This window comes from Dipodomys merriami, unplaced genomic scaffold, assembly GCF_024711535.1.
Source record: "Dipodomys merriami isolate MVZ:Mamm:240054 unplaced genomic scaffold, mDipMer1.0.p SCAF_78, whole genome shotgun sequence".
In the NCBI taxonomy this organism is placed as follows: domain Eukaryota; kingdom Metazoa; phylum Chordata; class Mammalia; order Rodentia; family Heteromyidae; genus Dipodomys; species Dipodomys merriami.
In genome coordinates, this window is record NW_027206379.1 from 4,231,406 (window position 1) to 4,243,804 (window position 12,399).

The 12,399-nt window shown below is 59.2% G+C and overlaps 1 protein-coding gene across 2 annotated transcripts in view; it reads right to left on the reverse strand.

Moving 5' to 3' along the window:
- The window catches only part of Kcnq1 (potassium voltage-gated channel subfamily Q member 1), a 277,059-nt gene that overhangs the window by 48,164 nt on the left and 216,496 nt on the right, over nt 1–12,399 (reverse strand). The window contains exons 12-15 of one of the 2 annotated variants that reach the window (XM_070009681.1): nt 9,456–9,531; nt 6,373–6,467; nt 5,691–5,737; nt 4,946–5,007 (exon numbers count right to left, since the gene is read on the reverse strand). In XM_070009681.1, the coding sequence (XP_069865782.1) occupies nt 4,946–5,007; nt 5,691–5,737; nt 6,373–6,467; nt 9,456–9,531 (280 nt within the window). The remainder of the gene's footprint in view (nt 1–4,945; nt 5,008–5,690; nt 5,738–6,372; nt 6,468–9,455; nt 9,532–12,399) is intronic. The other variant, XM_070009682.1, reaches the window with a different exon arrangement.

The following is a 12,399-nucleotide window of genomic DNA, read 5'->3' on the forward strand; positions in this document are numbered from 1 at the left end:
CGCCGCTGCATCATTTCTTACCTATCCACCAAGTAAGAAAACAAAGCAGAAAAATAAGAATTTGACTTTACGATATACCTCACCCCTGAATCACCTCAAAAGCAAACATAAGCTTGAACATAAGAGCTGGTACTATACAATTTCTAAAAGGAAAAAAATAGGAGAAAAATTTCATGACCTTAGACTATGTAAAAGAGGGCTTAGAACACCAAAAGCATGGACCATACCAGAAAAGAGACACTGGGCTTCATTAAAATTAAAACCTTCTGTGTCTTAAAAGACGCAGCTCAGAAAATGAAAAGACAGCCATAGAACAGAGGAAACGATTTGCAAGTCATACATTTGATAAAGGACTTGTATCCAGAACATTATTAAAAAAAAAAAAAAGCTCTCGCAACTCAATAATAGAACAGACTACTTAATTAGAAAATGGGCAAGAGAGTTGAATAAACATCTCCCCAGAGAAGACTTTGAATGGGTAATAAGCACATGAAAAGTTGTCCAGCATCATTAGTCATTAGAGAAATGCAAATCAAAACCACAATGAGATACCATTACACCCTCAGAACCGGGTGCAGAAAAGACTAACCAAGCCATCGGGTGGTAAGGCTGTGGAGGGAGGGAGGGAGGGGCAGGAGAGGGAGAGAAAGAGGGAGGGAAAAATGAAGGGAGGGAGGGAGGGAGGGAGGGAAGGAGAGAGGGAGGGAGAGAGAGAGAGAGAGAGAGAGAGAGAGAGAGAGAGAGAGAGAGAGAGAGAGAGAGAGAGAGAGAGAGAGAGAGAGAGAGAGAGAGCACCCTCTCAGTTGCCGGAAAAACAAACAAATAAAAAACTTAGAAAACCAGTTTAGGAGTTTCTTAGAAAGTTTTTGCAGAATTTCCTCTCCAGCTTTGGGGTACACACAGAGCAGATACAGCCCTGTACCCCAATACCAGTGGGTAACACACACACACACACACACACACACACACACACACACACACACACACACACACACACACACACACACACACACACACACAAAACTACTGGACAAAAACTGACCACACATCTTGCCCTGAATCATAGCTCAACACATTCCCAGACACTGATCCCACACAGAATATTTTTCCTGACAACAGAGCAATGTTACTAGAAAGTTCTGCTGCGGTTCATAGTCATTGTGGGACCTGCACTGCTACATAACCCCAGAGATAAACAAGAGACAATGCAGGTCAGAAAAACACAGAAGGAAGTGAAAATGGAAGCTAAATTGGACTGACTGACTCACAGAGTGTAGAAGCGCAGGCCTGTAAACCCAGCTATTAGGGAGGTTGATGTGGTATGATCCGAGTTCAAGGCTAGCCTAGTCAACATAGAAGAAAAGAAAAAGTGGGGAATTCTGTTTGAGAGGTATTTTAGAGGACAAATTTATAGCCTGAAATGCTGTTAATAGCTATAATTCAGTCTCCTCAAAGGTCTTGGTAAAGGTACAAGTAAGCCCGTGACTCAGAAGCCAGAGAAAGCCGACACAATAAACATTGAATAATAAACAGGCACTGCACATCCGCAAACCAGGGTGAGGTGAGCTGTCACCAGCAGAATGAGACTCTGCACTACTCTCAGCTCTATCCTCTACACAGTGACTCATGCCTGGAATACCCGGTACTGGGGAGGCAGAGAATGGGAGGATCAAGGTCTGGGGCGAGCATGACCAAAAGCTAGTAAGACCCCCATGCTAACAAAAAAGCTGGTGTTACAGTGTATGCCAGTGCGCTCAGCTAGCTACCTGGACTGAGGTCCAGCCCAACAAAGGCCACGAGACCCTATCCAAAAAATAATTGAATTAAAAAAGCAAAAAACAAAACTGAGTTGTGGCTCAAGGGGTAGAGCAAATACCTGAGTTTAAGCCCTGGCACTGCTATTTTTTTTTTAAACGTGAGTGTGCATGCATGCGTGCGTGCGTGTGTGCGTGTGTGTGTGTGCGCGTGCGTGTGTGCGTGTGTGTGTGCGTGTGTGTGTGTGTGTGTGTGTGTGTGTGTGTGTGTGTGAATACTAGAACTAGGGTGGGCGCTGTCTCTGAGATTTTTCACTCACAGCTGGTGATCTACCTGCCAACTTGAGCCACAGCTTTGCTTCTGGCTTTTTTTTTTTTCTAGTTAATTTGAGATAAGAGTCTTACAGACTTTCCTGCCCTGGCTGCCTTTGAACCAGGATCTTCCGATCTTAGCTCCTTGAGGAGCTATGATTATAGGCCTGACTACCTGCACTCTGAGCTCCACGTACTGGCAGGACCTTCGCTTGCCAAATGAACAGGGCCCCACATCCACATCAAGTCTGAGGTAGGCGGGGCCGGTCCTGGGAAGCCCCAGGCGCACCGGCCAGGTGGGCGCAGCCTCCCCGGCGGGTCTGCAGACCCCGGGGGCCACGCACACCCAGACTGTCCTCACCTGACAGCCACTGCAGGGCAGAGGGGTGCGCGCAGGGCAGCGCCTGAGGACGCCCCTCCCAGGACGCCTGCACAGGGCTGAACGACCCCTCCCTGACCCCCCAAGCGCCGAGAGGCCACTGTGCTGCCGGGCCTGCCCCAAAGCCTCAGTTTCCCCGCTTGTCAAGAGTGATTTGTCTGGACAAATAAGACAAAGCTGCTGGGGAAGAGCAGACAGCCCCCCGTCCTTAACCACGCACACGGAGCCCCCTCCGCCCCCCGCGCTGTGAGGAGGCGCGTGGCGTGGATAGAGCACCCCGGAGGATGAGAGGATGATGCCAAGCAAGGGTGGGTCCTGGGGTTCTCCTCAGGGTGTGTCTGTGGCCCGGCGTGGGGAGCCGGGCACCCGACGAGAGACACGGAGGCACACCTCGGAGCCAGCACAGGCCGCCACTGTTGGTATTCCTCTCGACGGGACAGGGACACACCGTTCCCCCCATCCATGCTCCCCAAGCCAGCCGTGAGCCCCAAGGCCCCGCCTGCCTCCCGCCGCCTCCCACCCACCCCAGGTCCCCCGGGGCTAGGGCAGCCGCTGCGGCCTTGTCTTCCTCTGGCCGGCAGCACAGCCGGCTCTGCAGGGAGGGGTGTGGCGAGGTGGGTAGGGCGCTGGCCCGGGTGGCCAGGAGGCTGGCACTGGTGCTGCCGCGGACCTGGTGCCCAGGGATTTCCTGTCCCCACTTCCGGAGGTCAGCAGGACAGCGCTGGGGCTGCCCGTGATGCTGATGGCTGCGTTGATAATGGTGATAACCTGGGGCCCAGTCTGGCTGCTGTGCCCTCTGCGTCCGGCAAAGCCCTTTCCCAGTCCTGTCCCCCCCCAGGGGCGGGGGCGGGGAGGGCACGGCTGGGAGCGGTCAGGCAGGCTGCCACCGGAGGACCCATGCTGGCCTTCGGCTGCCTGTGTGTCGGCGGCTGGACGAGCGGCCAGGGTCCGGGCCTGACCCCCGGGCTCCGTGTGACGCATGGTGCCCGGCAGAGGGCTCACCCTCGGCCCTTGCTGGCGGCTCCCAGGGGGCTGAGCCTGGTACGAGGTGCAGCGCGCCCCGCGCAGGGTCTCTCCAGATCCGCGGCAGCCTGGCATGGAGCCCGGGGCCGACCCGGCCGCCAGGGCTCCGTGCCTCTGTCCAGCCTTGTTCCCAAACCTTGCCCTGGGGATAGGGACTCTGGAAAACACCGCCTTTTGTTGTAGAGCACAGACGAAGCGTGGGCACACCGTTCTGCACCCCAAGGCGGAGCTGGCCCCACCCAAGCCCACCACTGTGATCAGCCCAGCGCCAGGTCCTCCTTCTCAGACACCCCCCCCCCAAAGAGGCTACTGGAGGCCGTGTCTGAGCCTGGATGGACAACTGCTTCCCGCGCACACTGCCTGACCCCCGGGCGCGGCTCCCCCGCTCTGCGCTCAGGGGCGCTGGCCCATGGCAGTGGGCAGACTCCTTTCCTTGTTGCTTCCAAATGCCTGGTCTGGTCCTTGGCACCGGGTGAGGAGCCCACCATGGGGAGCTCCCGCTGCTGAGGGCCAACCCAGGTCTCAGCTTCACTCCATCTCTTCCCCATGGGTCATCCACCAAGCCCGAGTGGTCCCCCACAGTCGACCCTCAAGTGCCCGGTGGGCTGTGAGGCCTCAGCGGGGTCTGGAGGCCGGCCTCCCACTCCACTGCACCCCATTGTCTCTCTCCAGCCTCCCCCTCCCCCCAGCCTCCAGGCAAGGGCTGCCCCCACGCCCAGGATGGGCTCAGGAGTAGGGCCTCTTGTCCTGCATGGGCCCACCTGCCCAGCTGCGGCCCTGATTGGAAAGGGGCCAGCAGCAGGCGTTGCTGGGAAACGGAGCACTCACCCTCCCCGCCCAACTGAAATTCCACTATTTTTAGCTTCTGAATTGCTTTCAGATAACATCCAAGTAGACCGAGGAGCCCGCCTCAGACCTCAGAGACTTCGAAGGCAGTAGTGGCCCATCAGAAAGGGCCCTCAGGGCCCTAGAACCTTCCATGGCTCATTAGGGATGCTGTAGGAGTAAGCAGGCTGGCTGGTGGGCACAGAGCCCGGCACCTTGGGGCTCAGCACATGTACCCTGTGGTGCCCTGGGGCTCGGGGCACCCGGGAAGCAGGGTATGGAGAAGCTACCCCGCACCTGCATGCCTCCCAGCGCTCGGTGCCCTGACCACGCAGGGCGGAGAACCCCAGGGAGGGACGTGTGGCCACGTGGTGTCACTTGCCAGTAAAAGCATCACTCATTGGACAATTGAGAAACCGCTCAGTGGACGCTCGGCCAGGCTGGGTGGACCAGGCTCCCCTCAGAGCGCAGTGGGTGGAGAGTCCCCACGCGTCCCGTACGCCCAGCCCACATCCTCCACACATGCCCGGCGCTGAGAGGGGCCGTGGCTGATGGCCCTGGGGGCGCTGGGCCGGCCCCGAGGGAGGATGGTGTCATCACGACCGGCCCTGGGTCACCCCACAGCCCACAGCGGGCTGCACGGTGAACCTACCTTGTCTTCCATCCGGTGCAGGCGGGCGCCGATGGTGTTGCTGCCTCTGTCTTTGCTCTTCTCTACGAGACAAAGCACCTGGGTCATGGATGTGTGGGCCCGGGGGGCGCTGGCAGGGCTGAGCGGGGAGGGCCAAGTCCCGTGGGGGCGCCTGCGTCTGCGGGGTGGGCGGGGGCAGGAGGGGCGTGCAGCCTGCTTCTACCATCCCAGCTCACCCCAACTCCACAACCCCCGAGAGTCTGCAGAGCGCATCCTGCCCGCGGCCTTCCCCCTCAGCGGGCCTGTGCCCACTCCCCCCCATGACACCCACTCCGCCGCCCCGTGCCCCCTTCTCCATGCGGGCTTGTCCCAAGCTGTTAGCTTGGCCTGTCCTCCCCCCGTGTGGCTCAGCCCCCATCCAGAGGGCCTGTGGAGTGGCGTGGGCGGTGTCCTGAGAGCTCCTGGGGTCCTGAGCCTGGCGAGACCCCCACCCGCAGGTCCTGGAGCTCTAGCCCCCCATCATCAGCTTCCCCTTCTGATGGGGCCTGCGCTCCAGAGTCCGCCCCCAGAGCCCGGGTCAGCACCCTGGGGAGGTCAGGTCAGGGGACTCGCAGGACCTCCGGCACACCCCTCACGGTCCCCTGTGGTGCCTAAGGCTGCTCTGCTCAGGCTGGGCTGACCTGCCCCGGGCCCCGGGTGTGGCATGTACTCTGTGGGCCCCATGGCTCCCGACATCTGCCGGGCCCTGGACCCTGCAGAAACCCACCTGAGATGGGGATGAACAGAGAGGGCTTTCCGATGGACTGGTCCAGCCTGGAAGGGACGAGGGACGGCAGCTCGCACTTGGCCAGCGAAACACACGGTGCCCAGCGTCCACCACCCTCCCAGGGTTCCACCCTCGCCACCCAAGACCCAACAAGAGGCTCGCAGAGACCCAGATTCCTAAGAGAGTTATGAGGGAAACTCAGAAACGAGGGGCAAAAGTTGGGGTACCCCTTGGACTTCCTGTCTCGGTAGGGTGAGGGAGAGCCGTGACGGGGAGTTCCTGAGCCCCTCTGGCCGGCACGCTCTCCCAGCGGTACCCTGCAGCACACAGCTAGCTTCCCAGCCTAGCCATGGAGCTTTCTGCCGGGCTAGCCCACCGTGGTCTGAGCCCGGACTGGGTTCCAAGACCCACTGCTTCCAACGGAACAAGGACTCCAGCCAGAGCCCAGAGCGCGTGGGCTCCGGTGCCGGGGTCCCCTAGTCTGGACTGGCAGTGGGGAGGCCCGAAGACAGTGAGTGGGAGACTCCGTGGGGCGGTCTGGGGGAGCTCCCCCAGCCAGGGCTGGGCGGGCCCCGCTCCCCGTGGCCCCCCGAGGCCGGGGCGGGCTGACTGGGGTAAGCGTGCCATGGTGAGGTTCTCCAGGGACCCATGCCCCCATGCACCTCCTCTGCCCCGTGCCCACCTTCTCTGCATCTCCTTGATGCGCACCATGAGGTTCAGGTGGCCCTGAGAGTACTGCTCGATGACGTCCCGTACATCGTAGGGCTTCCGCGCTTGCTGCCGGCCACAGAGACAAGCATCAGCTCCTGTCGTGCAGGCTGGGCTGTGCATGCAGGGGCGGGGAGGGGAGAGAGGGGGGAGGAGGGGGACAGGGACGGGGGTTTGGGAGCTGGGGGCCCAGCCCCAGTGTTCATTCCACCCCTCGCAGGACTGGCCAGCACCCCTTGCCACCCCCTCTGCCGCTATTTGGTTCCCATCAGCCTTGGGAAGAGCCGGCCCACAGCCAGGGCACACTGTGCACAGCCAGAGCCTACCAGACCACCTTGCTGACCTTTGACACACTGGCTGTGTCCTGTGCCTTTTTTTTTTTTTTTTTTTTTGTAAGTCATGGGGCTTGAACTCTGGGCCTGGGCGCTGTCCCTCAGCTCTTCAGCTCAAGGTGAGCGCTCTACCACTTGAGCCATAGGGCCACTTCCGGTTTTCTGGTGGTTTATGGGAGATAAGAATCTCATGGACTCTCCTGCCTAGGCTGGCTTTGAATCGTGATCCTTAGATCTCATTCTCCTGAGTAGCTAGGATTACAGGTGTGAGCCACTGATGCCCAGCCACCCTGTGCTTTTCTGAGCTGGGGTGCTGAGTTCAGATCCTCCCTTCTGTAGGATGAGATAGCAAGTCTTGTCCTCCCTTGTGTAAGATGAGATGCTGAGCCTTGTTCTCATCTCTGTAATATGGGATACTATGCCTTGTTCCTTCCTTCTTTAAGACAGAGGTATTAAGCCTGAGTCCTTTCTCTATGAGTTACTAAGCCTGTTCCCCTCTTTTGAAAGATGAGACCCTGAGCCTACTTCCTTTCTTCTGGAGGATGGAGAATTGAGCTTAACCTTACTTCTACGAGTAAGAACAAAACAAGATGGTAGGTGAGAAGGCGTGCAAGTCTGGCCTCTGCCTGCACGCCAGGGATCCTGAGTCAGCAGTCAGCCTCGCGTGGGCCAGAGGGCCCTGGAAGCTCGTGGGCCCTGCAGGCCGGCAGGCCGGTGAGGCTGGGCGAGAGGAGGGAGGAGCCCAGGGCCCTCAGTAGGCTGCCCTGCCCTGGGGGTGTCCGGCCACCACATGGAGGGGCGGGGGGGGGGGGGGCTCTGCAGACACACTGGCGATTGCACTCACTGCTCTGGGATGGAGTTGGAGGGGGGAGGGGAGGGAGCAATGTCCCTCCGACACCCCCAGCCCAGCCCAGGCCTGATGGCACATATCTTGGAGCCCAGAGCCCCCACCAGGCTCTGGCCAGGGCTTGTGAGGCCTTCATAAAGTGGTTGCCTGGGGCCAGGCTTGGGAGCCCATCCACCACCTCTGGAGCCAGTGTCCCCTGCAGCAGCCAGACCCAGAGATAGCCAAGATAATGCCGGCCGGCCAGACGGCCCTTGGTGGGCGCGGATGTTCAAGGCAAACTTGAAGGGCTGAGAGGCCAGACACAGGGGCGCTGGTCAGGGCCTTATCAGCCGGCGGGCCAGTGGGGTGGGGGTGGGGTACCGCCAGGCGGGGGAGGGGCAGGGGAGAGGCCAGCCTTTGTCCTCCCCCCTCCCCCCTGTTTAGTCACAGCTCCCCTGGGGCACCAGGAGAAGCACATGAGGAGGAAAGGCTTGCCTGGCCTGTTCTGGAAGCTTCCCAGACAACTCTCAGGACCCTAGCTTGTAGAATGGGACCCCAGCCCGGAAGGAAGCACAGCCTGCAGGCCCCCTGGCCTGAGAGCCAGGGTCTGCACGGGCCACCGAGGCGACTTCCGGGCGGGACCTCCGCGTCCAGCTGCCCCCGGCCCCGGCGCACCCCCTCCAGGCCTAGCAGTCCTCGGAGGTGCCAGGGCAGGGCCTGCCCAGCCGGTGGCCTTCCCTTTGTCGCTCTGCGGCCTCCTGCAGACGTGGGGGGCCTGTGCTGTGGGCGCGCCTCTCCCCTCCCCCGCACCAGCCTCTGCCCCAGGGCTTGGGTGCCGGGCAGTGGCAAGGACGGAGCTCCCGGCACCTCCATCTGCAGGGCCCTCAGATCACCCCAGAGGCTGGCAGGCAGACCTCCCGCTGCTGACCGCCAGGGGCTTCTATTCCCTTTGACCCCGCGGGAGCCTGGGCAGAGCTGGGTCCGCTGAAGCCCTGAAAGCTCCCTAGGGTGGCGGCCGCCAGGGCAGGGACCACGTGGGCCACGTGGCTCTCCGTGAGAGGAGGCAGGGCGGGAGGGCACTCGGGCAGGGTCCACATCACGCATCCGGTGCCAACCCCCTGAGCTTTCTTTTGGGCCAGTGTTGGGACTTGAACTCGGGGCTGGGGTACTTTCCTTGCGTCTACCTCTTGAGCCATACCCCTACTTCCAGCTTTTTGGTGGTTAGTTGGAGATGAGTCTCATGGTCTTTCCTGCCCAGGCAGGCTTTGAACTTTGATCCTCAGATCTCAGCCTCCTGAGCAATGAGGATGACAGGCGTGAGCCACTGTGCCCAGTTTCCTGAGCTCTTGTTATAGAAACAAACTCGTGCAGGGTCACCTGTGGGGTGGGGCCGGGACCCCAGGCGGGCGTGGGGAGTCTGTGTGGGGCGTGCAGCTGGAGCTGCATGGTGGGTCCCAGCTCCCCCCACCTTCCCTGCCTGGGCGCGTGGGGGCCTTGGGAGGGAGAGCAGCCTCCTCCAAGGCCTCCACGCAGGACAGGCCCAGAGCCACCGACCAGCCCAACTGCCGCCAGACAGCCCCTCTGGGGGCTGGGACTCGGGGCTGAGAAGGCCACCCACTCTGAGTCTCACGTCTCCACTCACAGAGGGCCTGGGGCTGAGGCCTGTCCTGTCCGGGGCCCAGGACCGCGTGGCCCTGTCTCTCTCGAATACAGCTCTACATGAGCCACGGGAGTTGGGATGAGCCCACGAGGTCTTTTGATTGGCAAGGAGATGGGTGTGCAGTCCCCGGGCTAGAGGAAGGATCCCTGGGTGCGGCATGGAGCCCCGGGGTGCTGCCTGTGTGGGGATCGGGGGGCGGGGGGCGGAGGCTGGCGCAGGCCGGCCGGCACGAGACTCACCTGGAATCTCTTCTTGGCCACGAAGTACTGCATGCGCCGGATGACTTTGATAGTGGTTCGGTGGTGCTCGCGCAGCCTGGGGGAGAGAGGCGAGAGGAGGCTGAGCTCTCATGGCTGGAATCCCACAGCGGCCCGGCGGCCCTGTGGCTGTGGCCAGGCCCCTCAGGAGACGAGGGCATTCAAGGCATTCAACCTGGGGGCAGAGACCGCTTCAAACCTCTCCTGGCTGGGGGAGGAAGATGAACGGTGCAGGAAGTGGTGTGCGTTCCCTGGGGGTCGCTTTGAAGGAGTTGGGAGTCGTGGCCTGGGTCCTGCACCGTGGCCCTCAACAGAGAAGCAGGCAGGAAGCAGGGGCCATCTCCTCCCCAGCCATTCTTTAGAATCCTGTGTTGGTTTGCCTCCAAAGTTCCTTCTAGAAACTCCACTGAGACAGAAAGCAGGAGACTGGATATCTACATGCACAGGAAGAAGGTGTGAGGTACCAGGGCTGTAGGAGCCGGGGGGCTGCCTTCTGCTGGGGAGATGGTGCTTGCTGGCTTCCCACTGCAACCCCCAGAAATATCCTGCCTGACTGGAGGAGAGCACAGAGCTAGGGAGGCTTTGGGAAGAGACTACAAGGGCCCAGAGACTTCTAGAACATGGTGTGAAATGGTAGGCTGTGAGGCAGACAGTGGCTTCCAGGTCACAAGGGCACTGGGACACGGGGATAAGACTGGACTGTCAGGGTCCCCTGCCCAGCTTGCTGTGGCCGAGGCTGCACATGTGGGTGCGGGAGGAGAGCAGCTTTGGGGGGGGGTCATCTGCCTGGGACAGGTCCTAGAAACGTCCCAGGCTCCTGATAAGACTTGTCCCCCACCCCTGTACTGTCACGAGCCCTCCAGGGAGCAAGCTGTCCTGCCCTGGTTCTGTTTGCACACCAGAAAAACAATCCTGTTATCTGCACAGAGATGCTATCAGCAAGTGCCTACTCTTTATTTTCATATACAAAAGGACAGAAAAGCAAGGGAAAAAGCAGACCTCAGATACAGATCTAAAGGGAGCCATAAGCAGTAGCCTTCCATACTTGAGGCTCTTCTAGTCAGGAGATAAAAGTTGTTTTTCCTACTCCTGGTGACTTAACCCCGGGAGGCTGGTGTGTGTCACTTGGGTGTGGGCAAGGTGGCCCCGTGGACCAGCCTGAGCCCTGAGCAGGTGATTAGATGATGGTAGATGATCCATTTGCTCAAGGAGAGCTGGCAGGACCACCGCTCAGCCCTGCCAATGCTGTGTGCCAGTGCTGTGTGTCAGTACTGTGTGTAGGTACAGTGCCAGTACTGAGTGTCAGTACTGAGTATCAGTACTGTGTGTGGGTACAGTGCCAGTACTGAGTGTCAGTACTGTGTGTAGGTACAGTGCCAGTACTGAGTGCCAGTACCGAGTATCAGTACTGTGTGTAGGTATAGTGCCAGTACTGAGTGTCAGTACTGTGTGTAGGTACAGTGCCAGTACTGCCAGTACTGGGACTTGAACCCAGGGTTTTGCCTTCTCACTTGGTTTTTTCACCCAAAACTAGAGTTCTGTCACTTGAGCCACAGCTCTCCTTCCAGCTTTTTTGCTGGTTCGTTGGAAATCAGGGTTTCCTAGAGTTTTCTGCGGGGGCTGGCTCTGAATGGCAGTCCTCCCATCTCAGCCTCCCAAGTAGCTAGGGCTGCCGGTGCGAACCACGGGTGCCCGGCTGAAGTCCAAATTCCAGAACTGCAGCGTCACGAAACCGGGGGGGGGGGGGGGAGGAGTGGGGGGGACGGCTGGCTGTGCAGCCATAAAACAGTGCCAGGGAGGCGCGGGCGCCACGGGGCGTGGTGTCACCAGTCTCCTGGGACGTGTGGCGGCGGCGGGGGGAACAGAAGAAGGGGCCCTCACGCGGAGGGGGTGTTGGGGACGCCACGTCCGGGGTGGGATCCAGGTCTCCTGCAAGGGTGTGCACCCTGGCACGGGTGAGACATGAGCATTTATAACTCCCACCCAAAGCCAAGGCCGCAAGCTGTCCACCGCGGGGGAGGGGACCCTCTGCTCTGAGCTTTGGCCTGAAGAGACTCGGGGGGCCTCACTTTTATCCCTCCTTTTGTTTTTTTTTTAAAGGGTGTTGGAATTTGAACTCAGGACCTTGCACTTGCCAAACAGGTTCTCCACCTCTTGGGCAATCCTCCCAGACCTTTTGGCCTTAGTCATTTTTTTCAGGTACACTCTTGCTTTTCTTTTCTGGTAATCTTCTTGCCTGTACACCTCCTCCCTCCCCCTCACCCCCCCCCCCCACAGTTGGAATGACAGACAGAGATCACCACGCCCAGGCATGGTGGAGGCAGGGGTCTAGCTAAGTTTTTGCCAGTGCTAGCCTCAAACTACAATCCTCCTGATGTCTGCCTCTTGAGTCAGAAGCAGAGTTCTAGGTGTTGTTTCCTCATGGGCGAGTCTGAACAAAACTGCTGGAAAAGCCACATGCCAGAGGGGAGGTTTGGGGGAGGAGGGGCCAGCTGAGGCTAGACAGCTACCATGTGCGTGACTGAGGGCTAGGCCAGAGAGAGCTCACCCGCTGAGAGGCGCAGCACAGGGGACAGGGAGGGGGGGACCAAGGAGGAGGGAGGAGGGGGAGGGGTATCCCAAGGACTTGTGAGCAAATGAATGGTTGACTTTAGGAGTTTTTAAGATGAGAACTTAAGAATAAGCACAATAAATAGATTCAATAAAATGAATAAAAAGATGAGACATTGCATCTGAGATAAAAGCTATGGAGTACGTGTAAAGGAGAAATTCTAGAACCGAAAGGCAATCATGCACTGTTAGAAAATATAATTGGTGGATTTGGTAGCGGAGGCAAGCTAATGGAAAGAGAATACCTGGGAACTGATGACCTCGCCAGCTGGCAGCAGAGAAAGAAATGAAATTAAACTGCATGAAAGGAGGAGAT